This window comes from Clarias gariepinus, chromosome 8 (assembly GCF_024256425.1).
Source record: "Clarias gariepinus isolate MV-2021 ecotype Netherlands chromosome 8, CGAR_prim_01v2, whole genome shotgun sequence".
Taxonomy (NCBI): Eukaryota; Metazoa; Chordata; class Actinopteri; order Siluriformes; family Clariidae; genus Clarias; species Clarias gariepinus.
The window spans coordinates 31,350,948-31,376,641 of NC_071107.1; the positions used below are offsets into that span (position 1 = coordinate 31,350,948).

General features: G+C 41.2%; 1 protein-coding gene across 1 annotated transcript in view; it reads right to left on the reverse strand.

Moving 5' to 3' along the window:
- The window catches only part of mcu (mitochondrial calcium uniporter), a 53,326-nt gene extending 27,638 nt beyond the window's left edge, over positions 1-25,688 (reverse strand). Inside the window, exons 1-2 of the mRNA XM_053502273.1 lie at positions 25,441-25,688; positions 3,289-3,399 (exon numbers count right to left, since the gene is read on the reverse strand). Coding sequence (XP_053358248.1) covers positions 3,289-3,399; positions 25,441-25,539 — 210 coding nt within the window. The 5' untranslated portion in view covers positions 25,540-25,688. The remainder of the gene's footprint in view (positions 1-3,288; positions 3,400-25,440) is intronic.
- Positions 25,689-25,694: the final 6 nt, after the last annotated feature.

A 25,694-nucleotide genomic window follows, 5' to 3' on the forward strand; every position in this document is an offset into this window, starting at 1 on the left:
AAGCTTCTTTTAATTAATTTTAAAAGCTTGCATTATGTTTTTGCGCCATTATTTGTTTGCCGTGGCACAGCGCGCTTCCGGATGCAAGCCGCTAGTAAACACCGACGAAGAAAACGTCACCCACAAAGCGGAAGAAGACGCAAACAAGTTAGCTGTGTATTGATTTGAGGGAGCGTTCTGTTGTGGGCTGCAAAATAAAAGGGAGCAATAAAAAATATCAGCGAGCCAAGAGAAGAAAAAAACAGCAAGAAAGTTTTTTTGATACAAAGTCATTTGAAATCCCTTTTTTTTTTTTTTTTTGCATCTGAGAAAAAGGCTTTAAAATAATAATAATAATAATAATAATTAGAACTTTATTAATCCCAGAGGGAAATTGCTTCTTCACATATCCCAGTGTAACTGGGGTCAGAGCGCAGGGTCAGCCATGATACGGCGCCCCTGGAGCAGTTAGGGTTAAGGACCTTGCTCAAGGGCCCAACAGTGGCAACCTGGTGGAGCTGGGGATCGAACCAGTCAACTTTAAGCTATTCCTTGTATTGTGAATAATAACAATGTTTATTTTTGATAAAATGCTGTATGCATAAAAAAAAAATAAAAGTTGATTTTTGTTTCTCATATATTTTACATTGCTGTTTATTTAAACAAAAGTATATTTTATCCCATTAGTCGAGTAAATTTTTGGTAAAATACTCGATTACTAAAATATTCGATAGCTACAGCCCTAGTACATATCATAGACATGCACATTACACCACAGACCTTAACACATTAACATTGATCATCTACAGTAAAATTTAACTAGTGTAAACTTTTTTTTTGCAGTCTGATCCCACAAAAAAGCTAATGCTGCATTAAACCCCCGCCCCCCCCCAAAAAAAAAAAAAAAAACCCCAACCAGAACACCCAATACACCACAGCCTGCTGAGCAAGAGGCTCATTAAACCGGGCTCCAAATTCCCCAGATCCCAATCCAATGGAGCACCTATGAGATGCAACAGACAAATAAGTGCGATCTATGGAGACCCTGCCTCACCCCGCCACGCCCCGCCCCACCCCACTGGCCACAGCACCCGCTGGTAATGTCCTGCTGCCAGGGCCCACCGCACACCGTCATGCCAAGCATAATGTTTTGCATTGTATTGTCATGGCTGATCGGTGCACACACACAAATATACATGCGTTTATATACATATACTGTACACATTTACATGAAACACACACACACACATCTCTTGCTACTTATCCTGCCTGTTGCATTTTACAATGAATATTCTTTTAAAATAAATAAATAAATAAATAATTTTGTGCAACATCTTTTATATTGAAACAGAATTTAATATGGTGTATATAGGCCAGTGTCCCTTACATTCTAACCCATACTAAGCAAAATTGAGCAATGAAACACAAACACACACACAGACACACATTAGATCTTAAGCATTTGGAAGAACTGCAGTAAAACTAGGGAAAAGTAAGAAAGTAGTGATTATGCACTTCTATCATGGCACTACTTGTTCCTCTGCACTACACCAATCTCATCTTCTCTCCACTCTTGGCTAACTAATAATCACTCCTTACGCAGTACGTCTCTAGAATTCACTTTAGCGCACACATACACAAGCACACGCTCACTAATGTGCTACTCAGCTACGGAGATGGCACAGAATCAAATGGTCTATTCTCTATAAAGAAATTTATAGGCCATATGCCCGTTGGAACAGCCAGCGGAGGAAAGAATAAAAAAGCCACAGTATTAAAAATGCAGACACTTAACCTTGAGCTCATCTTCTGAGCATAGTGCAGCTGCTACACTGGGCCCTTAACAGCCAGCCGATCTACACTGAAATCAAAATCACTTTGTTCACAACCAGGTCAGGACAAACGGCCGCTTGAGGAGAAAAAGCCCTAAATTCTTCTAAACAAACACGCTAGACAGGAAGTTCACACCACAATTAGTTCTAATACGGAAAGTGTGAACAACTGAAATGTTTACTCAGGCAAATGACTTTCCTTTTTGAATTGCTGCAACCCTCAAACTCTTTCTGAGAGCTGGTCTCCATTTAGCACTGAAAATAAAAAGCTGATTGTACAGTCGTCATGAGCTGAAGACTTAAACAAGATGATTACATCTCAGGATTCCCAGATAAACAAGACAAACCTGCACAGGTTTTTCATGCCAACTGCACATCATATTTTACATTTATGCATTATTGGGGATCAGGAGTAGAACGTTCCTCTGTCATTCTGCTGCACCGAGACACAATGCCAGTCACTGTACTACACACAAACTCCACCTTCTTCCAGTACAATGTGTAGTCTGTCTATACATATCAGGGTTGTTGTGTTTGGAGTGTATGGAGAACGATAACAACAATGCCTCATTCACATACTAACTCAACCTAAACTCAAAGGAGTGGAGAGTCCCAGGAACTGCACACATATACACACTTAGACTTACTATGTACACACACCCATAGGACGAATCAGGGGCGGAGTAACAGGATAAGTGATTATACAAAAACATGTCTGATTTTCAAAAAGCACTGTCCCAGGACAAAACTGAAACAAATCCCTTGTACGTGCAAACATACTCGACAATAAATCTCTTTCTGATTCTGATGCTAAAAGCAGGTGCACAGTTGGGTGGGTGTTTCTGCAGGACGCTCAGGAAAACTTAGTAGTTAATATCCTAGTAAAACTGTACAAACTTTACCGGAGACTAAGCATCGTCACACCAATTACTGATGTTGCTTCATTAATTACTGTTTACTTGGCCTTATAATTATTATTTTGTCTAAGACTTTTGTAAAGTACAGCAGATATTTATTTTTGATCTGAGGGAATCCTTTTTTTTTTGCAGTTTCCAAAGTTTAGATTGGTGCTACGTACAACTGTCAAAGAAAAACACACAAGGGTTTTACAAGTACGCGTGACATGACGGCTAATATCGATTTGCTACAAGATCGCTACAGAAAAATGAATTGTCTATGCTGAGGAATTCCGATTAGGGAAATGATCGACCACTATTGTGTGCCTCATATACTACATGAAGGGGATATCAACCACGGTTATCTTTTCCCCCAAAAGGAAACTAAAACATTTGTAGCGGCTCTCAGAACCTCGTAATACATTCAGTAAGGCCTTGGTTATCCTTAAAATTAGATAAGGATTAGATTGGGAATCACTGTAGCTTAAAAAAACGACAACTTTAAACCACAGGTAGACCTCATGCGGGTTCTGCTTTGAAACAAGGATTGTTACATTCTCTCGTCATCCGATTGCACTAACCTGTGGAGACAGGGAGGCGCCGGGCTGGCTGAAAAGTGCTGCCCTGCTGGAGGACCTCAGGCTGTGTCCTTTTCTCACACTCTGGTGGACGAAGGGTCCAGATAGCGTCTCCTGCAGAAGACATCATTGGGTCAGATTAAAACTTTACATCATGGCTCTAAGTGGACACCTGACCATTGCAGACATACAGTTTGTGGTTACTGCCATAGAACTGGGAACCTACAATTGTCTCAAATGACCAGGCATTTAATGGGGGATTAATTAAATTATTCTTTCGTTTTTTTTAAACTTAGTTTATTGCTCACATTAAGCAAGTGTACCTTAATATCAGTAAACATAAGACAGACTTTGTCTTGAGCCAGTTGCTTAAAAAGTGAAGCTGGAAAAAAATAAATAATAATAATCATCTGAGCTTCTCTGAACAACTCTTCCTTTTTCTTCTAACTATAGCAATCACACCAGCTGTGTTCCAGTAGAGAAAACATCAATGGCAATTAGATTCCTTCTCAATTAATTACGTCTTCTGTATACGATGGAAGTCAGAGTTCATACAAAGCAAAGAGTGTTATGGTTTGTAAAACTACTCTGGAGACACGCAGAGATGTTCAACAGATTTATAGAAATTATGGAACTAACAGGCAAACCTTAAACTTAAATGCGTCACCTTATTAGCTTTGTACAATAAACATAAGGTGTTCCTACAGCTGTAATAAAGCTATAAGTAGGGAAATAATCATGCCCCGTACTTTAATCATACAACTCGTACTTTTACTGAACATTGTGTTGGATAAAACACTAGCTCAGCCTCAATGCATAAGCAGATTTCACATTCAAGCTGATTTTGTTTTTTTTTATTCGATGTTGGCCAGAAAGGAGGTAGGCTACAATTAGAGAAAAAAATAATCTTGACTTCTGAGTAACTGAAACCCCTAAAGCCCTATTAGATAACTGAACAGCTGAAACTTTTTAAAACTTGCTTAAGGGCTCAACAACGACAGCAGTGCTGGGGCTTGAACCCGACACCTTCTGATCAGTACCCCAGAGGTTTAAGCATCTGAGCTATGACTCTCCTTAAGCATTACATCTACACAGTCCTCACTTCACTGTCACTGGGAGTTTATATCTCTCTGTAAACACGCTTATCTCTATCTAACTAGTTGTACTGTATGTTGTTTAGATTACATTCTCTGCACATTTTATCCTGTGGGTTACCCAAATTATGTACCTGGACATGCTTGGCCATCTAAGCCTTATTTACTCGCCATAATATTGATCACAATCTCATTGTTTTAAATCTTTTGAGACACCATAAGTATACCTCTAACCATGAAGATCTACTGTTATAACTCTGGCTAAATGCTGACAATGTTTTTAATAAACAAAACGTAAAAATTTCTCAGACAGAACATATTTAAACTGATGGGTTTTTTTTCCTTCGTTTTTCAGGTCTTTTAAGGTTTTAATTCAAAGGCTTCCTTCAAACTTCACGGGAAAGCCAGCACACGAGCTTGCCGCGGCTTTAATACATACAAAAGCCATCCGGCTGCCCACACACTCCTATACATGTGTGTTGACGCAATGCAGGTAATGGAGCATAAAATGTAGACGCGTGTGGGTAGCTGGGACTCAGATAGCAGCCTCCAATTAACCCAGTATTGAAGTACTTATTGTTTGTCGTGGCTTAAGGCTTGCTGAACATGTTTTATGATGACGCTTAACTGCACTCACAAGAGCTGTACCTCCCGAGATTCTACTAAGTGCCAGCGCCAAGAAATGTGTAAGTGTGCTGGGGTATGTCCGGTCCTTAGCGCCTTATCACTGTCGCCAGGCATCGGGTGTTGTCCTGAACGATTTCAGCTCTTTTACACGAGACGTACAGATCACAAGCGGCTGAATACCGCTGCTAAATCGTATTCCTGTGGAAATAAGAGCAGCGACGGAAGAAGCAGGCGATCCCTCTGAAAAGCCAGAGTGCCGGACCATTAATGACCATCAACACTGAAAAGTTCAGCAGCACTCGAGCAGTCAAGTGTCATTACAGACACAGGAAGATTTCGTTTTAATCGGGCTCTCCTCCCAATAGGGACAGCCCAGTCTATTGCCAATGATTAGCTTGTCACAGTGAATAAAGCGCCTGCTCCCAAAAGATTAAAATGACAAACTAAAGGGCACTGTTTCTTTAGCTGGTTTAGAGACGACCATTTTCCAGTAAATGTGTGCCTTGAGGTCGACGTGATGTCCATATCCATAAAAATAATTTTATGAGCACCTTCAGTCATCTCTGAGTGACACTTCGCATTGGATACAGTACAATACACACATACATATACACGAGCACATGCACACTCATACAGATATGCATTTACAATGGGAAAAATTATTATTTGATCCCCTGTAGATTTTCCACTGACAAAGAAATAAAGCATATACACACTATATATATATATATATATATATATATATATATATATATATATATATATATATATATATATATATACACACTATATATATTAAAGACGTTAAAAATCCATGTTCTTTCTCTGCTCAAGACTTAGCCTGCTCTTTGCCTGCTGCGTGCGTGTGTCATTGGACACTGTGCCTCACACACACACACACACACACACACACACACACTCATTCTCTCTGTTTTTCCATAAAAACACTGCTCTGTCACGATTCTTTTCAAAGGTAAAGTGCAGGTTAATTTGTTTTATGTTTACTTTACAGCAGTGATTGTGTTGGTGTGTTTTTACAAATTAAATTTGGTTTACAAGTGTTTTGGAATAAAAGCGAAACTCCGGAACAAATTATGCTCGTAATTCATGGTTCCACTATATCTATTTAACATACATGTCTTTAAAATAATAATCAACAGATTAATCGATTATTAAAATAATCATTAGTTGCAGCCCTTATATATAGGTTTTTCACAGGTTTATTTTAAAGAATAGAGACAAAATTAAATATCCAGACAAATAACATTGTATAAATCTTTTATATAATAAATTGAGTTGCATTTCAGTGTGTAAATTAAGTATTTGATCTCCTATCAACTAGTGATGGGTCGGTCATGAGCCTTTTGAAAAAGTCGTTAACGTGACTTAAAGGAACGAGTAGTCTCGGAGAGTGAGTCGTTCATTTTTTACTGGGATATGTACAGGAAACAGAATTGAGCGATTCTTTGTTAATAACTTTTCTACTCCGAGTCACGTGACTCCCATAGACCCTATGCGGTGCAATAGATACAAAAGAACGAACGACTTAGACTAAAAGATATGATGGTGAGCTTCTCATTCTGTATATTATAATATGTCCTTAGCTGCACTGTAATATTTTCATTACCGGACCTATAGCCAAAATGTGTGTATTTAGACATATTGTGGGTCTGTTTATTGAAAATGTAACATTTAATTTTATTTCTGATCAAAAGAACGAAGTGTACTAAATGACTCAAAAAAAGATTTGTTTATTTTGAGGAACAAGATTCAAAGAACTGAGTCACTAAAATGATTCAAACTTCCCATCAATACTACTATCCAACAATAATTCTGGCTCCCACAAACAGAGAACAGTTACAGTTATGGACACAGATTAATTTCTCCTAACAACAACTCGCGATGTGTATAAAAGCCATCTGTCCACAGAATCTTTATCTTCCGAAAGACTCGACAAAGAAGATTGTAGACCTGCACAAGGCTGAAATGGGCTGCAGGACCATCAGCAAGAAGCTTGAAGAGAAGAAGACAACTGCTGAAGCGATTATTCGACCGGAAGAAATACAAAACACCCATCAATCGCCCTCGCTCTGAAGCTCTCTTGGGGTAAGGATAACAATGACAAAAGTTAGGAGATCAGCAAAGAACTATATGGGAGGAGCTTGTGAATGATCTCACAGTCACAAAACAAACCATCGGTAACAACAGACCGCCACAGACTGAAATCCTGCAGCACCCTACAGGGCCGTTTGAAGTGTGCCAACTAACAGAAGGATTGGGAGAAAGTGCTGTGGTCAGAAGACCCGTGGATGAGTTTTCCAGCATGACAATGACCCAAAACATACCGCCATGACTCAAGAAGAAGCACATTAAGGTCATGGACTGGCCTAGCCACTTTATGGAAAATTTATGAAGGAAGCTGAAACTTCGAGTTGCCAAGTGACAGGCAAGAAACTCTAAGAAGAGAAGATCTGTATAGAATAGTGGACGAGAATCCCCTGAGATGTGTGCAAACCAGATAACCAAGCACAAGAAAAGTTTTATTCTCTGAGCTTGCCAATAAGGGTCTCTCCAAAAGTCATGTTTTGCTTGGGGATCAAACACTTATTTTACTCATTGAAATGCTACTCAATTTATAACCTCTATCATGTGCTTTCTCTGGATTTTTGTTTGAATTCTGTCTCTTTCCTTTACAATAAACCTATGATAAACATTACAGACCTTTAATTTCTTTCTAAGTGGGCAAAGTTTTTCTCCCCACTGTATATTCATCTCTCTTTATATACTGTATGTTTATATACACAATACGATTAACTGCACTAACCACTGCGAGGTCACTCCGCGTTTCAGTGTATTTGGTATGCAGACCTGTATGCAGCTGTCCCCTTACGGATAGTCGGCATGACGGTCTTTCTGACACACACACACACACACTCCTGGGAAATGGCACAAAAGAAGCCGAGCAGACTGTAAAGGGGAGCGTAACTGAGAAGTTAATAAGTCAACTGTCTCGTGAGTTTGTGGGCTAAACGGCTGGTAATGAGACGCCCTTTGTCACAAAGTTCTGAGCCAATGCACGCATTGCTAAATATAGACTATGACTAAAAACAAACCGCAGGCTTGTTCGAGGCCTGTGTGTGTGTATCCATGCAAGTCAAACACATTTAAAACAACTCATAGGGGGTCACAGAGTACTTTAATGTAGGCATGGCAACTTTTAGTTTTTTGTTAGGGTCAATAACCTACCCATGTTTATGAGGCTCATAAAATATTAATTATTGAAGGTTTTCTCTGCATGTAATACATGATTATGATGAGCATGATTATATACCTAAAAGAAAAAGCTTCGTTATTTAAAAATAAAGAGGAAGAAAAAGAAAACATAAATTAGTTTACATCTCAGAAAGCAGAACAATGTGCAGGAGGAAGCTTTGTTTCACAAATTGTGGTTGGGTCCATGGGAAAACCGTTTCACCTGCTGCACTGTTCGCCTGTCGTGTTTTTCTGTCTCGTGAAATTTCTGCTGATGTTTGTCTTTACTTTGCCTTTTTCCTACAGCATTAACGCAGCACCGCAGCTTCTCTGCCCCAGACATACAGAAACCATCTCTTGAGCTATTCTCTCTCTGTCTCTCTGCTAGTTCTCTGCAGTACACACACAATGAGATAGAGATGAGGTTTCCAGAACATTAAGTAACCTCTTACACAATATAAAAGACAGGGTGGCAGTAAGACGATGAGTGTACATGTGCGTTAAAGCTAGACAATTAAACCTATTGCACAATCTTATTAATCGAGCGAGAATTTTTCCACACTTAAAAAAATTAGTTCCGTTTGAGCAGAAATTAGCTGCTGCTCGGTGAACTGTGTCCCTAAGATTCATAAACACCATCACATTCTGTAATGAGAATATGTTCAGCGTTCGGCCAAATTATGGTCATTTAAATTAAATTTCTAATGTAAGCTTCTGAAAATAAAAGAAAATGGTTTACTCTTTATTGAGTAGTGAACTGTTTTTTTTTTTGTTTTGGTAAATAAATCTACTATATGACCAGTCAACACTTTATATTAAATATTTTAATAAAGCATGTGAATTAAAAGAATTCTGTGACGTGAGCTTGGAACAATCTAGATCCAGTGGTGGACAAAGAGCACAAATTCTGTCGAGGGTTCGATTCCCACCTCAGTGTCCATTGTGCAAGTTCTCCTCGTGCTTGGTGGGATCCCTCCGTGTATTCCGGTCTGCTCCCATAGTCCAAAGACATCCCAGTTTTAGTGTGTGTCTGTAGTGTGTGCGCATGTCTGCGCTCCCTGTGATGGATTGGCACCATGTCCAGAGTGTACCACACCCCGAGCCCAAAGTCCTTAAATTGTTTATCAGTACACCAACAATTTCCCTGAACATAGTCAGTTTCCCTCCCACTTTCAATAAATCTCTAGGACCGGATCGGTATTTTAACGCATTCTGATATTCTGCGATATTTTATTTGGTCCTTAATTCCTGAACCCCTGATGTTTAAAAACTTTTGACTGCCATTTGTGTGTCAAGGACACGATGTGATGAGGGAGGTCTTGCCTTGGCTGGCTTAAGTGTGGTGATCCATCATAGACACATCAGAGCTGCTCGTGCTCGGCAGGACGTGAAACACAAGCGGCAGGTTCTACACGTAAAAAAAATTTTACCGACGCGTTCAGTCGTGCCAGGGCAGAAGCTCGTCTGTCAGCCAGGGCACATTTAAAGCAGCATGGATGAATGACTGAGTCACAACCCTTCTTCATTCACAATACAAAGATCTGTATGGGAGAGACATGTAGACAGTATGTGTGAGAGAGAGAGAGAGAGAGAGAAAGAACAGATCGACACACGATGAGACCTAAAGAGAGCGACAGACAATCAGTTATACAGTAAGAGTTATACACGGGTATTCCCTTGACGCTTAAAGCAGTTTAATTAGAGTATGACTGCCAGCAATAACAGAGACCCATCGAGCTGCGGAGAAATAAAAAAAAAAAAAAAAAACAGCCAGATTTTATGAAACAAAACCCATCATAAGCCTCTCTTCATCCATGTGTACACCCTTACATAGATGTGAGAAATAGCGAACAAGTTTTAGTTCCTGTCTAGATAGTCTTACGTTAAGACTCTAACATAGCAGTGTAACAGATCAGACACACGGCTATTAGAAATCTTGCATCAGATTGCATAAAAGTCCCTTCAGAAACCACAGGCTCGATTTTTTTTTTTTTGGTCTTACTACTATAAAAATATCCACCGATTGCCTGAACAAGTTCCGAATCCGGACCTGGCACCTTGTCAGTGGAATGAGTCAGTCGTAGTTCGGTGCCAGTTCTCCGACCCAGACGAGCTCCATAATCAGTGTTACATTACTGAGCGCTCTAATAACAGGACGCGGCCGTTAGCAGTGCTTTATATCGGTTTAGGAAATCCTATGACTATGAAAAAACAATAAGCCGTTATGCAAGAACTGGCTGCCTTAAAGAGCGAGAAGGGAAAACGAGTATTGAGAAACAATAAGATGATTTTATAACGAATATGTTATCTTTAATTGTGTGATTTTCAGTTTGGTTAAAGTTGCGTTACGTTAGTCCTTGACTCCGTCAAGTTCTTTCCGTCCAAAGCTTCACCTTTCATGCTAATACCTCCATCAACATCACCGTATTTGTCATTTCACCCGTCATTCTGCATCCCGGGACATTGAGACCTAAACATTTGCTGCCTTCATCGGATCACTACATCGGATTTCTCAAGATTTTACATGACATGAATCGTCACCGAGAAAAAGAAGAAAAAAAAAAGAAAAAAAAAAAAAAAACATGCTCTTGTTCTCTCTGGATAATATTTATTCAATCTTGAAATCATTCCAATTACAAAATCAACTGAGTAAACGGATGCTGATCAGATAAGATGTGTGTTTACAAGCTCAAAGAATAAAAATTTCTTACAAGCGCCATAAAGCTTTTAATCTGCAGGATATATAACAGAAGGAAATGTTTTTTTGTCCAACTTTGTGGTTTGATTAGGCTTTTCCGATAAATCCCGCCTTTTTCGCTTTGATTAGTTACAAGAGTTCAGTTTCATCTGTAATTGGTCAGATGCTTTACTACGACTGAAACTTTGTCCAGTCAGTGAATGACGATTTTTCTCCATGGGCTTTGAGATTACGATTCTCTCACACGATTCTTTCTCTGTTATTTTTCTTCCAACAAACAACATTGATTCCACTTAAAATAAGGCTCACCACGAGTCCAACCGCATGGGTGTTTGACACACCCATACGCATTAAGCGGACATATAAAACATTTAAAGGAGTCGATCAGAAACAGGTCATGAGCTTATGATAAAAAAAGCTTATGATTAGCTGGAATCCACCGAGCAGAGTGTTGTGGTATTGAGCAGGAAATACAGTTTGAGCACAATGCAAGTGTGAGATTGATGGAGTATGTCAGCAAACAAAAATAAAATCAGTTTTTGGCATGAAAATAACAGCATACTACCCCGAATCATGAACTGAATGCAGGGAAACACACGCAAGTGAATCGCCGTCATTCAGAAATGAGATCGCAAGTATGTATAAATCGAGAACGTGATTTTTTTTTCCCCCGATTCATTATGCAGCTCTAAATGCACCTCAAATACGACCAACAACAAAAGCTTGCTTTTTAGCTTTCTTTTTAGTTTAAAGGAGACGCAGCAAATACCTGGTATCTTCTTTGAGAAGGGAAAAAAAAAAGCTTCTATTCAGAATACATGGCATGAATAAGTACACAACACTCCTCGAACCTCTCTTCATGTAGGAGGGCCTAGCAACCGTTGAGAACGCAGTTGAGCAGATTACATTTTTTCGAGGGAGGACAGCGTGCACAATGGTAAAGACGGAGTCTGTTACTCTGACTAACTGCTCAGACTGTTTCCTTAAGATTGCGTAATGTGGCTGAGGGAGGGAAAGGATTTCCTCGAACAAAAGCATGGGTTTGGTCGGGTGCCACGATGAGCGGTGATGATAAAGCCATCAGTCACGGGCTTTAATGAGATGAAGCGTCATCAGAGATTAATCATTAGCCTCAGCGGTCTCTGAGATCCTGTAGGAGGATACAGCAGCAGAGAAAGAAAGGAGTTTTTATTGTTTTTAAAATACTATTTGCCGATACTGATACCAAAAACGAGTAGCCTAACAATCAATCAGGGATGTGGCAAAACATTTGATTTAGATCTGTCGATGGTTTTCTGGTTTACTGTAGGATTCGAGTGCTTTTCTAGCAGGCCTATTTTTCTAACATAAGCTTCATGATTTTTCATTTTCACCACTATGATCTCGTTAAAACTTTTTTCCTGTGACCCCAGACTTTCCAAGCTATTCATGCATCACTAACAAAGAAGTCTTCATGGGGCTGCCAATAACTCTACCTGCCAATACGAATGTCACCTCTATAGCAGGCGATAAGATTTAAGCTATTGTTATACATCTTAACCATTTGGTCATTGATGATGCGAATAATATCCTCACACACTGTCCATTTGAGCACACACAGCACCTGAAAGGCCTTCTAAGAAAGACCTGAAGGCAGGATAAGTGAAGCAGATTTCAGTGGTTTCATCATCGTCATTTTCATTCACTTTTATACTTAATATTTTTAATGACAGTATTTTGTATTGATGCTGCAGTTCCTCCGTCTGAGATTTTCACCAAGCACGGTTTTCACCGTCTGCTTTGCTTTTATTGTCATCATTACTTGAGTAACAGATCCATGTGGTTTTATACTCCGGCTTACATCACACGGTGTCGTGTCGGTATCGGAGCATTTTCATAAATATCGTTAGCAGTAAATTAACAAGGCTGCAGACCAATAATTTGTTTGCCCGGTTCCAGCATGATTAGGAATGAGGAATGTTTGCTGTGCGGGGACTTCCTCAGTGTTGCTGTGTTTCCACAGCAACTCCATGGTGACTGAGAGGAGGCGTGAGGTCAGAGATGTACTGTAAAAGCTTTCTCTGTCACAAAAGACACTGAGCCCGCTTGTCACAGACGCACTCCTAGAAAAATTACAGTCTCGCTAAATTAGGTTGCTGTAAACGAGGTGCGTGTTCCTAAACTTGAAATTAGCTTCTCTTGTTTGCTTGTACACCATGCCCTTAAGCCTGTCCCTCTTTCTGTCTCTCTCAGCGGAGAGAGAGAGAGAGAGAGAGAGAGAGAGAGAGAAAAAGGGGGAAATCCCTCAGGACTGCCTGATGAAACCGAGCTTTGCTGTCATTGGCGCTGATCCGCTCTGTAGATTTCCCTCACTTCTTATTTCTCAGGCTTTCCTGTATTTCTCTTTCATTTGCATTGAATCTCGCAGCTCATCACCAAAAGCACAGGCGAGAAAAGAGCAGACGAGTCGCTCGAAAAAGAAAAAAAAAAAACGCTGTTCCTCAGAGCCTTTCAGCAGACCTAGAGTTAAAGTAAATGCATGTGGGTAAATATTTTAGAGCTTTTATCTCCTTTGTGAGAGCTCGTGTCCTCACGTAGCAACTGCGGTAAAAAAAAAAAATTTAAAATAAAAAAAAAAGAGAGAGGAGGAATACAAACACAGCCTCGCTGTTACGGTTAAGGGGCTTGACGCACCAAGCAGATGGTGAAAAACTAGAAAACTTGCTTTCCCATTCTGAGCTGAGGAACATGAAATATCTTTCCATAGCAGAAAATCAAAGTTCACTAGGGATGGGAGTCACCAGGGACCTCACGATTTGATATTATCATGATACCCATGTCCAGAGTCGATTCTGTACAAGTATCACGATTTTACAAGCACTCATCCTACTGCATGTTTTCAGTGTCCAGGTACCTTTTTTGGTTACCTGACTCAAACTGGTCAAACGTTCCAGGTCTCAATTTTGTGAACGCCGATTTCCTCGCAGGAGATTTCTGCACCACAGAAAGCAAGGTAACGTCGTCCAAATTGCTTACAAATAATATATTAATGTTTGGAGTGGCTTACTTCGATACATTTCTTCTATATAGGCTTTGAAGCGCTCTAATGTATCGTTTGGATCGAAGCCAAGCAAACTAGCCTAGCTATCATTTCAACATCGCTGCAAATCTGGGGCAATCTCTCCGTTCAGAAGTTTCGTTGCAAAATTAGAGCTGTCCGAAACTAAAGGGCAGTTATTGAGGAATCAGCCCTTAACTTTTGTTTGATTTGCTCACTTCTGTTTCTCTTCTGCTTCTCCAATTTACTAGGCTTAATGGTCAATCAGAGAGCACTCTTTCACAGCCTGCCAGTTCAGCACTGCAAAAAGATGCCAAGTTCAGCGAGTTGTTATTGTTAATACGGGACGTTCAAAAGATGATGATCTTTCAGTCGACTGTAGAAAGAATGCACGTTATGGAATCTTGGCCTTAGAACTTTGCAAAAATTCCACTACCATGCTCAGGCTAGCAAAACTGTTCTTCTTGTTGGAGAAAGTGGGTTATTCAGAGTGATGGTCTAAAAGCAGAGCGGTTTCTCGGGGGTTAGCTGACCCGTGCACATGATCTCTTTGGAGTCCTTTTAGACCGTGCTTCAAAGTCGTGGTCTTAAATAAATGCAGGCTGAATACAGTGCAGGCTCACCTTCACGGTTTCACAAGTACAACATCATCTGGAGCATGGACAGAGAACAGAACTCTGTTTCCGAAATTCAGGACAAAGATGCTTTGATTGTATATGATTCCTTTCAGATTCAACTTATTATTGGTCTGCTGTCGGTTTCCTACATGACACTTCCCAATATGCAGTAATTCATTAACACAAAAGAGAGAAGTGCTGGACCTTTATTGTTCCTTTTGTCTGTTCAGAACTCGGACCTCTTCAACACTACAGTACTTCACCTTTTTTCTCCAGTTAATCGGTGTGAATACAGTCAGTACGTTCACATTTACACTCAAGTCAAGCTATGCTTATAGCTCAAATAGCCTATTTAATTGGGAAACTGTCTATCTCCCAGTATACAAGCACAGTAATTAAAACTAATTATTGCCCAAAGTATAAGGTTCGAGCAACAAATCATCCACACTCTGGCTGTAGAATTGATTTTACTAAACTTTTAGAAAAGACAAATTCATGATATTTCGACATCATCTCTTTGCTTTTCAAAAAAACTTGACCATTTGTCAACAAGCTTTGGAATCCCCTTATAAAAGAAATGTTTTAGGCTGAGCTGTCGTTACTTCTTCATCAGAAGTGAACCTTCGTCCTTATTATAACGAGCACTGTTGATTGTTAAACCGTTTCCTGACAACGTTCCAATACTGGTGTTTGAGAAACCCTGAGCATCAATTCTCCAGCTAATGGCTGACTTGAACTTTTTCTTGGTCGGCAATTGAGGTCGTTTCTGTTCCGTACTCTGCCGTTTACTCTCAGGCTTGTAGTGATGAATCCGTGTCTCACCAGCAGTAATAATTTTCCCTAAGAAATTTTCTTTTTTCCCTAGAGTATCCGTCCAAATTTAGTTTGCAGATATCCAAATGCTTTAGTTTTTAAATGGTTTCGGCACCAGGTACACCCTCAGACCACGAAAGAATTACAAAATCACTTCAGGCTGCACTTTTTTCATGCGAATCCCTAGTGGGCGATCCATTTTTGCTTTCACCGTAAATACAAATGATACTGTTGTAACACATTCAGACTGTAGCTTCAAGAGTGCAAGTGCAGGAGGGCAATAGGAGTTTTAATTTAACCGGAGCACTATTACCCTGGTGTGCTTATTTGACTTTTAGAAGTTTGATTTACAACGGTTTCAATAAGACTGGCATCTTCATACTTATAAAATAGAATAAAAAAAAAATATTAAAAAAACGTTTAAATGGGACAAATACGATCACGGGGGTGAAACGAAACTGCGGAATCAGGCAACATATGGACACCAGAACCACGAAAGACATCATAAGCTGAGCAGCCCACTCTGGGACTGACTGTACCAGCTCATAAATCCATTCCAATATCATCAGTGACAGTCTGACAAGCAGAAACGCAAAGTGTGAAAACTCCCTCTCTCTCTCTCTGTGCGTGTGAAGCTGAACTTCTATCACCCTGACAGCTCGCAGAAAGAGCCAGGCGGCATACTTCCTGTTCCTCTGACATTCTGACAGATCAGTGCGATGCAAACATCTCTCACGGAGGAGCCTCCTTCCCCCACAAGACCCGCCCAGAAAAACAACAAAAACGTTGCTTGTTAACCCTGCAGTTGCCCAGGCACCGCAAAGCACTGCGTGAGCTGTCGTAACCGCACCCTAACCAAACACACACACACACACCATTTTGATTTTCCTCCTTGGGTTGACCCTGCCTCTTTAGTCTACAGTTGAGAGGGTGAACAGAGGGGCCGAACGCTGCAGCAGACTGAAGACCGCGTGTGCTGACTGAAATCCGACCCTCGTAGTAATTACAGAGAGCCGAGTCGGGGTGAGAAATGAGGAAGGAGGCAAGTGTTCACAGCTAGAGAGCCGCAAGCTGGAGTCACTCGCTCATCGAAAGCACTCACTGATGGCAATCCTACCATCTGTCTCAGCACTTCAGCACTTTCTAGGACATTTCTGAATTAAGTGTAACTGACTAGTGGACACTTTTTTTTTTTTCTTTTCATCATGATTCTGCGCGGTTCACATTCTCAAAAGAGACTTTAATACTGTACGTATTTGTGCAGCTTCAATAAACCATCCAGTCCAATGTTTTCTGTCAGCCTGTATCAGTTACACCCCCACAGGAACCTCTGGAACTTTCTCCATTATACTCCCTCTACTTTTCCTTATCTCTTAATATCTCTTCCTGTGCCTCCGTCAGATTCACACAACAGGCTCGTCTGTCTCTCTCTCTCTCTCTCTCTCACACAAACATGAAATCTAGCCCTCAGGGGAGATTTTAGCTGAGCTGTGAGACTGAGTTGGCCTTTCTTGGCATGAAACGCAGGCTGATCGACAGGATCGTGCTAATCAAGTCCCATGGATGCGGATCCATCTGATAGGCATCCTGCCACACGAGTGTCATGCGTAGATGAATCCGGATTACCGCGTGAGCTAATCTGAAGTTTAGCCGACGTGTGTATGATAGAGGTAGAGTGAGAGAGTGTTTAATGACGGCCATGAGAAAATGGCAAAACCTGAAGGAAATAAATAAATAAAATCAACTCAGGTCACATCATCATAATTATGGATCACACTATAAAAACTGGAGATGAGGGTGGGGGAAAAATTATGTACCGTTATTCTTTTTATCATGATCCAAAATCTTTCATATATGTTTGCATTTAAGATGGTAAAACGTTGCAGTTCCTCTTTAATCCTCCAGGAGCGCTCTAAACCGTTCACACATTGGCAGGCACAGCGTTATTTTTTGTAAAAAAATAATAGCGGATTGGGATATTTATATAACTGTTATACTTAAAGAATTGCAAGACGAATCAAATCGGCGTTTAGGTTTCGTGATACCGTATCAGGTGATCCCTAGCGGCTCACATACATATTATAAATCCTGGCGACATCTTTTAGGCAAAAATGTTCTAGTTACAAAAATAATAAATAATATTAATAAGAAAATTACTCTGCAAATGCAGATTGCTTAGGTGAGCACTGTCCGCGTCTTCATCATTCATGTGCGCGCGCACACCAACAAGACATTGTCCAGATCAGCTCGGATCCCAGTTCAGTGCCGACTGGTCGTTTAAAGAGAAAGTGTGCGTCCGGCAGGTGACGGATCTGATTTGTTACATCAATTTCCTTTCCTCAATCCATCAAAATCAATCCCTCCCCCCCACCATATACCCCCCCCCCCCACTCAGGAAAATCATTTCTCCAGGACTGGTAGATGATGTGCGAGTAATCATATTGATTTCCTGCTAAGATACAGGCGTTAAGTGTGTGTGTGTGAGAGAGGATCCTCTCTTCCTAATTTTTTCCCCTCTGTAACTTCACAGGGCGAGTGAATGCCTGGCTAAGCAGGGCAAATGGAACGAGACAGCTTGGCTGCGTCCTTGGAACTTTCAGGTCAGCGACACACACACACACACTCCGACACGAAGGGCAAACCCAATGGGGAGGCTGCACCGTGTACGGGTGTGAAGTTTGCAGGTGGTGTGGCGAGTGCAGGTAACCAGGGACAGGCAAAGTGCAAGCGATGTTAGGTGGGTATCCATGGCGCCAGCTCGAATACACGCCAGCTTTCCCTCCTGTAGTTGTTCTGGCGACTAAATCCAAGACAAACACAGATGTCTAGTTTTACTGTCCGACGTACTGCATCTCAGGGGTTTTAATCTCCTCCGGATCGGACTCGCTTGCTGGCATCCTGCAAACGTTATAGTCATGTGACCTACTTAGGCTCAAGCTACAAGCACTATAAACTACGAAGACTATAAACAAGATCAAACTAGTGTCTTGTACTATCAGATGTACGTAATCACGATTAACAACCAACATCCTAATAACAACGGTTGTGTGTTTTAAACCAGAACACACTGGTGGTGTTTGATGTTTAAACCTGTTCGAGCGGCTTGTCTGTCAGCGGGGACAAAAAATTATAAACCCACTTTTAAGATTAATGAATGAAAAGAATACATTTGCGGTAAGCATATCTCGGCTTGAATCTCATCGCTTGAACGTGGAACGCCGCAGGATCCGCTTTCGTGTTTCTCCTGCTTTGCTCTCTTCTATTGTCTCTCTTCATCATTATGGATTCCCCATTATATGTGGCCCAAACGATCGTGACATTTAAATTTATTTAACTACTTCTATTTGATTCTCAAATCTGCTGGCGTGGATTAATTTTCTAGCTCTGACAATAGGTCAGAACAGCTTGAAAAGCTAAAAGACTTTATTTTTTTAATCCTGACGCAGAGCCCGACGATCCCGCAGCTATCGATCGGCACGACGTTGCAGACACACGAACTGACAGCGCCGGACAGGAGGGGGGCAAACAGACCTGATCATGCAAACATGCTCACCCACACACTCAATCAGCAGGCCACAATTCCAGTCAGCTATCATCTCGAACTCATTTAACGCACAGACGAGCCAGGTAACCTTCCTGTCCGAGCTGAAATTGGCGAGCCTGTTCAGCTTTCCTGAAGCGCAGAGCCCGACGCAGGCATCGTCAGATGACCAAAGAGGACGCTTTAAGGGATCCATCAAAGCTTTGCAGCGGCTGCAGCGAGAGGTAGAGAGCCCGGAGCGATGAGCTTTCACTTAGCTCAATTACTCTGGAGGTGATTATCGTGACCCACACCTGCTCAGTCCCTCATACGGTGCCCAGCTCGGCTCTGTCATCCGTAACAAAAGTGCTGTTTACGCACTTTTTGTGATATAATATATAAAACTGAAACGTCAGTCTTAAATAATGTATCTTTTTTTTTTTTTTTGGTCCCCTGTGTCAGGGACGTGGTGGATGGATCTGGAACAGTGTGTGTGAAGGAAATTCAGTCTGCATAGAGCCTCTCTCACGCACTCATTCACACACACTCATTTACAAGCAGGGTCAGTTGAGCATAGCGTGAAAACTCTATATGACACTAACTGTATCTTACTGTATTCCCTTTGTGAGGGAATCTACAGGATGAATGAAAACATCGTGAGCAGAGAGTGTGTCAGGATGAATTCTTTCTTTAAATTATTATTATTATTTTTTTTACTGTTATACTGACGTCCACTCCTAAGCAAAGGCTTCGCACTAGATTTTAAAGTGTTGCTGTGGGGTTCGAGACGTGTTCAGCTAAAACAGAGAGGTCAGGCAAGGAAGCCTGTGTGATTTCAGTTCATCCCAAAGATGTACAGCAGAGTTGAGGTCAAGTGCTTCCACTCTATGTAGTTGCGCACTTCATACACAGGGGCAAAGTCATGCTGGAACAGGTCTGAGCTACTTGGTCTTAGTGCTACTGAAGGGAAAGAAAGCATACAAAGACATTCCTGACAATCATATGCCTCCAACTTGGGGAAAGATACATTTGGGTGTCCTCATACTTTTGGCCATATACGCCAAGTACTCAATGTCCATTAAAGGCATACTGAAACCTTCATGATGACTTTTTTTTTTACTTTGTTTACTTAAAGCACATGCAGTGTCACTTAATGTAGAGTATTGCATGCAAACAAATATGCTAAAGAGCAACTTTATTTAATGAAACAAAGTTATTATTTGGTGCGACATCGCTTAAGGCTTAGGTACAGTTCGTGCAGTTTTATAAGAAAATTAGCTACCAAGTTTTACTGAGCATCCTGCAGAACCACACACAGTTCTTCTGAGGACTTTGTTTCTTTTTTGCATGTAAAATGCGTCAGCTTCCTTTAGGTTTTTTTTGTTTGTTTGAAAAGTGGTCGCTTATATAATGTGCGGCTTTTTCCATTAAACTATTTTTTTTTCATTAACTTTTAATTTCGTGGGTAAATACTGATGTTTGAAAATCAGAAAAGTTTTTTGTAATAAATCAATAATAAAGATATTATTTAAAAAATAATTTAGAAAAGCACAAGTTGCCCAAGACTTCTGCCCACACTGTACATAATCAGTTCTCCAGTCGTTAAGATAAACCCAAACACAAACTTCACACGCATCTCAAAGAATTCTATCACAGAGCAACTTCTGATGAACACCTAATTAAAACGCTGCTCGAGGATGATTTCAGCATGGAAATTCCCAATCCCAGACCTCTTATGCATTTCAAAATCTTAATGCCAAAAGCCTCAGCCAGCATGAGTGTCTCAGCAAACGTTATCAACGATCTAATTAAAGGTCATGGACAAATAATCTTTTTAATAAGCTCATTAATATTGATGAAGAACAAAAATCATAAAACAAGGAGCTCATAAATCTTGATGAACCCAGTGTTATTTTAAACACTCTTCTCAGTGCAGTTCATCAATTAGGACCGTTTTGGAGTCTCTGTCTGAGACGGTACGCATCCTTTTCCTGCTGCCTGAACGGGAGGAAAAGACTAGAAAAGGCATGAAAAGACCAGAAGAAGCAGACGACCCAGTTGCTAGTATTTCGAAACAGCCAATACGTACTTACGTACATACATACATTGTAATTATATATAAATCGATGAGGCTAGTTCTCGATTCTGATTGGGCAGGAGATGAAATTCAATAAAAGGTTTATATTAGTGGGCGTTCCCTAATACATTACAGTTTCCATAGTAACATCTTATTCACCGGCACAAACTAAGGGAATATACCACTTCGAGCAGTGCTGTTATTAGAATATAATCAGTAACAGTAACTCCACCTTGTGTCCCAGACTCTTCCCAGACGTTTCAGATAGTTGCACATATCTTTGTTCAGACATGATTACATTTACATAGGATCTTATTTACATGAATTCTTTTTCTTTCCTGACGAATCATGTCATGTTTTTCCACTCACCTTCCCCTGAAAAATTTCAGGCTGAATTACCTACTGCTCAGCCTCATCATTTAAATCCCCTAAAAACATCTGTGATTTTCTACACAGATCTCACTTTGAATGCTAGCTAGTTTCCGAGTGTCCCTATTACACAGTTACCTAAGAGGAAAAAAAAAAAAATGTAATGCTAACTGGGAAACCTCTCAGAAGGCACAATCGGCAACAATTACTCCACTTTTCCAGGAGAGAAACCCATCATTTCTTTGGCAGGCTTGAGACCTGATTGTATCTGAGGGTGTTTTCACATAAGCATCTTTATCCCCAAAGTCTGCGTAATGTTGATCAGTATGAGCACAAGTATTCCGAGTTCGGGAAAAGATACTGTAGTCTCGTTGGCTTTCATTGGATATGAAAGACATTTAAGGATGATGTGACACAAACGTTAAACTTTGCAGAAAACGCAACCCTAAAGAGACTTGATTGTCACTGATGATAATGCATGAAAAGATTTTACCACAGACGTCCTGCTGATAAACAAATACAACCCGAATAAGGCTTTTTTTAGTGGTTCGATAAGATCCTTTGTGAGCATGGCATGTGAAAGAAAGCAATGCTTCTGATTGGCTTTTCTGTCTGATTCACATGCGTGAGACTAGGGTCTGTCCTTTAAGCGTATATCCCCCGTTGGCTGCTCGATATACTGAAAGAAAAACAGAACTACACCATCAAATATTAGGAAATGTGTTCTGACTTACACCACTCATCCTGATCAGCTTTGATAGCGTAATCTATATAAAAGGCAGGGTCAATGATTTTTAAGCTACACTATCGACGTTTGTTTAGCCATTTAAATGCTGCACTGAATGCTTGTAAGCATATTCTACCTGGGGCACCTCGGTTATTACCCAGGCGGTGCTTTTAGCCTGTAAAAATAAGGAAGCTAAGAAAATAAAATATAAAAAAAATTATAATTTTTTAAAATTTTAGAGCCTAAAGTCAAACTCAATATAAAAAAAAAAATCCTGTGAGCTAATTAGAGCTTTCTGATTTATATGATAAAGGTATGACAAATGGGGCAAGCTGTTCTGATTTATTTACTGTATGTTTTTTTGGAATTCTTTTGGTGACACAGGGCCTTCGATTATCAAAAATTAGAAAAGGGGGGGGCGGGGATGTGACTGCAGAGAATTGTGGATCTCAGTGGGGGGGGGTTTGCCAGATGGACAAGTTTGTGTATTTCGAGCAACTGCTGATCTCCTGGGGATTTCACACACAGCAAACTCTCTAGAATTTACACTGAACAGTGCAAAAAAAGTGGAAAAGGGTTGGGACGCCCAATTGTATCTGAGCACTTGGAGGTGAAGTGTGACCTTGATCAAGGGTCCAAAGGTGGCGACCCGGTAGCATCGGGGCTCGAACCGTGGACCTCTTAATCTGCGGTCCAACACCTTAACCACGGAGCCACCTCTGCCCCCATGTAATATAGATGCGGGGAGAAAACAATTCAGTATCACGGTTCTGTTGTGTGGCAGTTCATGTATCGCCGCACTGATTTCAAAATCCCTACTATTCACACACTGGCAGGCAGCACAGCATCTTTTGTGGAAGACATTACCAAATTCTGAAAGAGAATCTGAAAAACATTTAATATCCTATCAGGATCATTTTTTAACGGAATCGCAATACAAATCGAATCGCCATTTATGTATCGTGATACTATCGTATCAGCGGATCCCTGGCTGATTCCCGTTCCCAGTATTTAAAACAACTGCAGCATGTGTTGTATCGTGATTCATTTATCACCACCAAAGACAAAGGCAGCCTTTCAGTCCATGGCTTGAAATGTCAAAGAGGACGGACACCTTTAGATTAACCACTTTAGAAGGACAGGGTGTCACTTTTAATTGTATTCTTTCACAGGACTGACCTGCCACTTGCTTTCTGCAACTAATCCGAATCACCGTAGCTTCTCAATCAGTCAGAGTAGCAGGGGTTAATTAACTTACTCTGATGCTGATCGGATTAATGTGCCGTAAGGTTGTCAAGGATTAGTTCCTTCACACGTGTGTAGACAACAGAAAAAAATATATATAATTATATAATAATAATAATAATAATAATAATAATAATAAACTACAGGCAAGGCATTGTTTTTAATCAATCACACAGAATGTGTGAGAGAACCGAATTATAATAAGAAGGCGCTTGGGCGTAACGGATAGAACTGGGTCGAGCCCACGCCCACATTGTGATTTATGGCAGGTAGCTTTTCTGAGTAACTCTGTGTCTTTTTCTCCCCCCTCCATAATAGGGGCATCTTTACAGGCTAGCTGCATAAATACAGAGTCAGGGCAGGTTAAATGTGTGTCTCTTTCTCTCTGTCTGTCTGTCTCTAAGTGTCAAGAGCTGGGCTGGATCAGAACCCTAAGTACTGCTTATAAACCATGGGAATCTGAGTGCTTCACTGTACAGTATTTCCCATCATGCCCCTGCAGGTAAAGATGTACAAATTAAAGCCTTGGCACTATCCTTTCTGGATCGGATTAGACCACCTGAAAGCAAAAATGTCACCAAACTGCTCAACCTTCAGCCAATCGAGTGCTAACCCCGGTGCAAAGGTCACCGCTACAGCCGTGGACGTCCATCATAAAACCCTTCCTTTTCTTTATTGCTGCACTGCCTGAGAAAGGTTGTCACTACACAGTCCTGTAAAGCTCCACGGCATCTCCTCCTGTTCTGAGAAACCCTTGCAAGGGCAGCCGACGCTGAAAATATCACGCGCGTGACGTGAAACGAAACCTCTGAAATATGAAGCTACAGATGGATTCACGGTCAACCTGGGATTCGTTCCAAGTAGTGGAGAGATGAGTTACAGTGTCAGCACACGCAAAAAGGATACTCGCTAATGATTTGGCAGGAACAGACTGGCGTGCTTTAACTAATTGGATCTTTTTCTTCTTTTTTTTTTTTTAAGCTCTGAATGATGGTTAAATGCTGGTGCTCGGATCCCTGCACCTCACCTCGGGGATGGGCGCTAAGCACGACCTTAGAAACGTGGTCTAAATGGGAAAACCCAGGAAGACGTGAAGGGAAATCCTGGAACTGGGAGTCAATCATGTGTCAGGTATGTGGGATAATAAATACACGTCAGTGAGGAGGGAGGAGCGGCAAGTGTGTGAGACAGACAGAGAGAGAAAGAGAGAGAGAGAGAGAGAGATTGCTTGCTTGGGGGTCATCGAAGAGTTCTGCGGCACCATCTCCAGTCTCGCGCATACACACACATACACACACTGCAGTGGTTTAGGAAGCACACTGCTCACTTTACCCGATTAACAGGTTTTAACACAATCAGTGTCGCTACTACCAGGGAGCGTCCTCGAGCTGAAGCAAATCCCAAGGGATCCGGTGTCCTCACAAGGGGACATGTCTCGTCCTGGGGTGTCATTATTTTATTTTTTTTCCTTTTCTGTTTGTCCTGACCAAGGTTAAGGTGAGATTTGTAAGTGTATTAATTAATGCAACTGTTTCAATGCAGGGCCCTTACACAGATTGGTAGGAATGTGTGTACACAACCGTGTGTGTGTGTGTGAGGTTCTGCCACTGGGCACATAAAGTTGAGCCCCACAGTGTGCACTGACTGACTGGTACACACACACACACACACTGTTGCATTCAAGGTTATCCCGGAAAAAAGCCCCCTTTCCCATTTCGTCATCATGCCAGAGTTTAGTGCGATACGGAAACGTCTGTGTTAGCTTCAGCACCATTAGCTGTACATACAGTAGGGCTACACGCCGAGCAAATAGTGCAATGTCACAACTGAAGAATACACGACTTACACCGAGCCGACGTGTACCTCCTTACAAACACCAACTCGAATAAGTCGTTAGCGCGTTACTTCCTTATCGCCAGGACGGCAGTGTACTACCGGGAGAATCCACCCCTCCGCGTATCTCCGCTCCTTCCTGATTCCTTATCCCACTCTCTCTCTCTCTCTCTCTCTCTATCTCCGTTTTCCGTTTCGTCCACACACACACACATATATATACACATACACACTCTCGTTACTTACCGTTCCTGTGTGCTGGTGTTGCCGGTGTGAAAAGGAGAAAGGAGAAGCCACGGCGACGCTGTTCCGGGACAGCAGGAGTCTGCACACTTTCGCGGCCATGTCTAAGAGAGGGAAGCTTGGAGCCGGACGGCAACTGCTGCGGGGTGAACTGAGGGAGACCGTCGAGGGAAGGGAAGGGAGGGAGGGAGCGAGAGTAGAGTAGAGGAGAGGATAGGGCGGGCTGCTGCTTCTTGGGCTGGGCTGCTACACAGAGA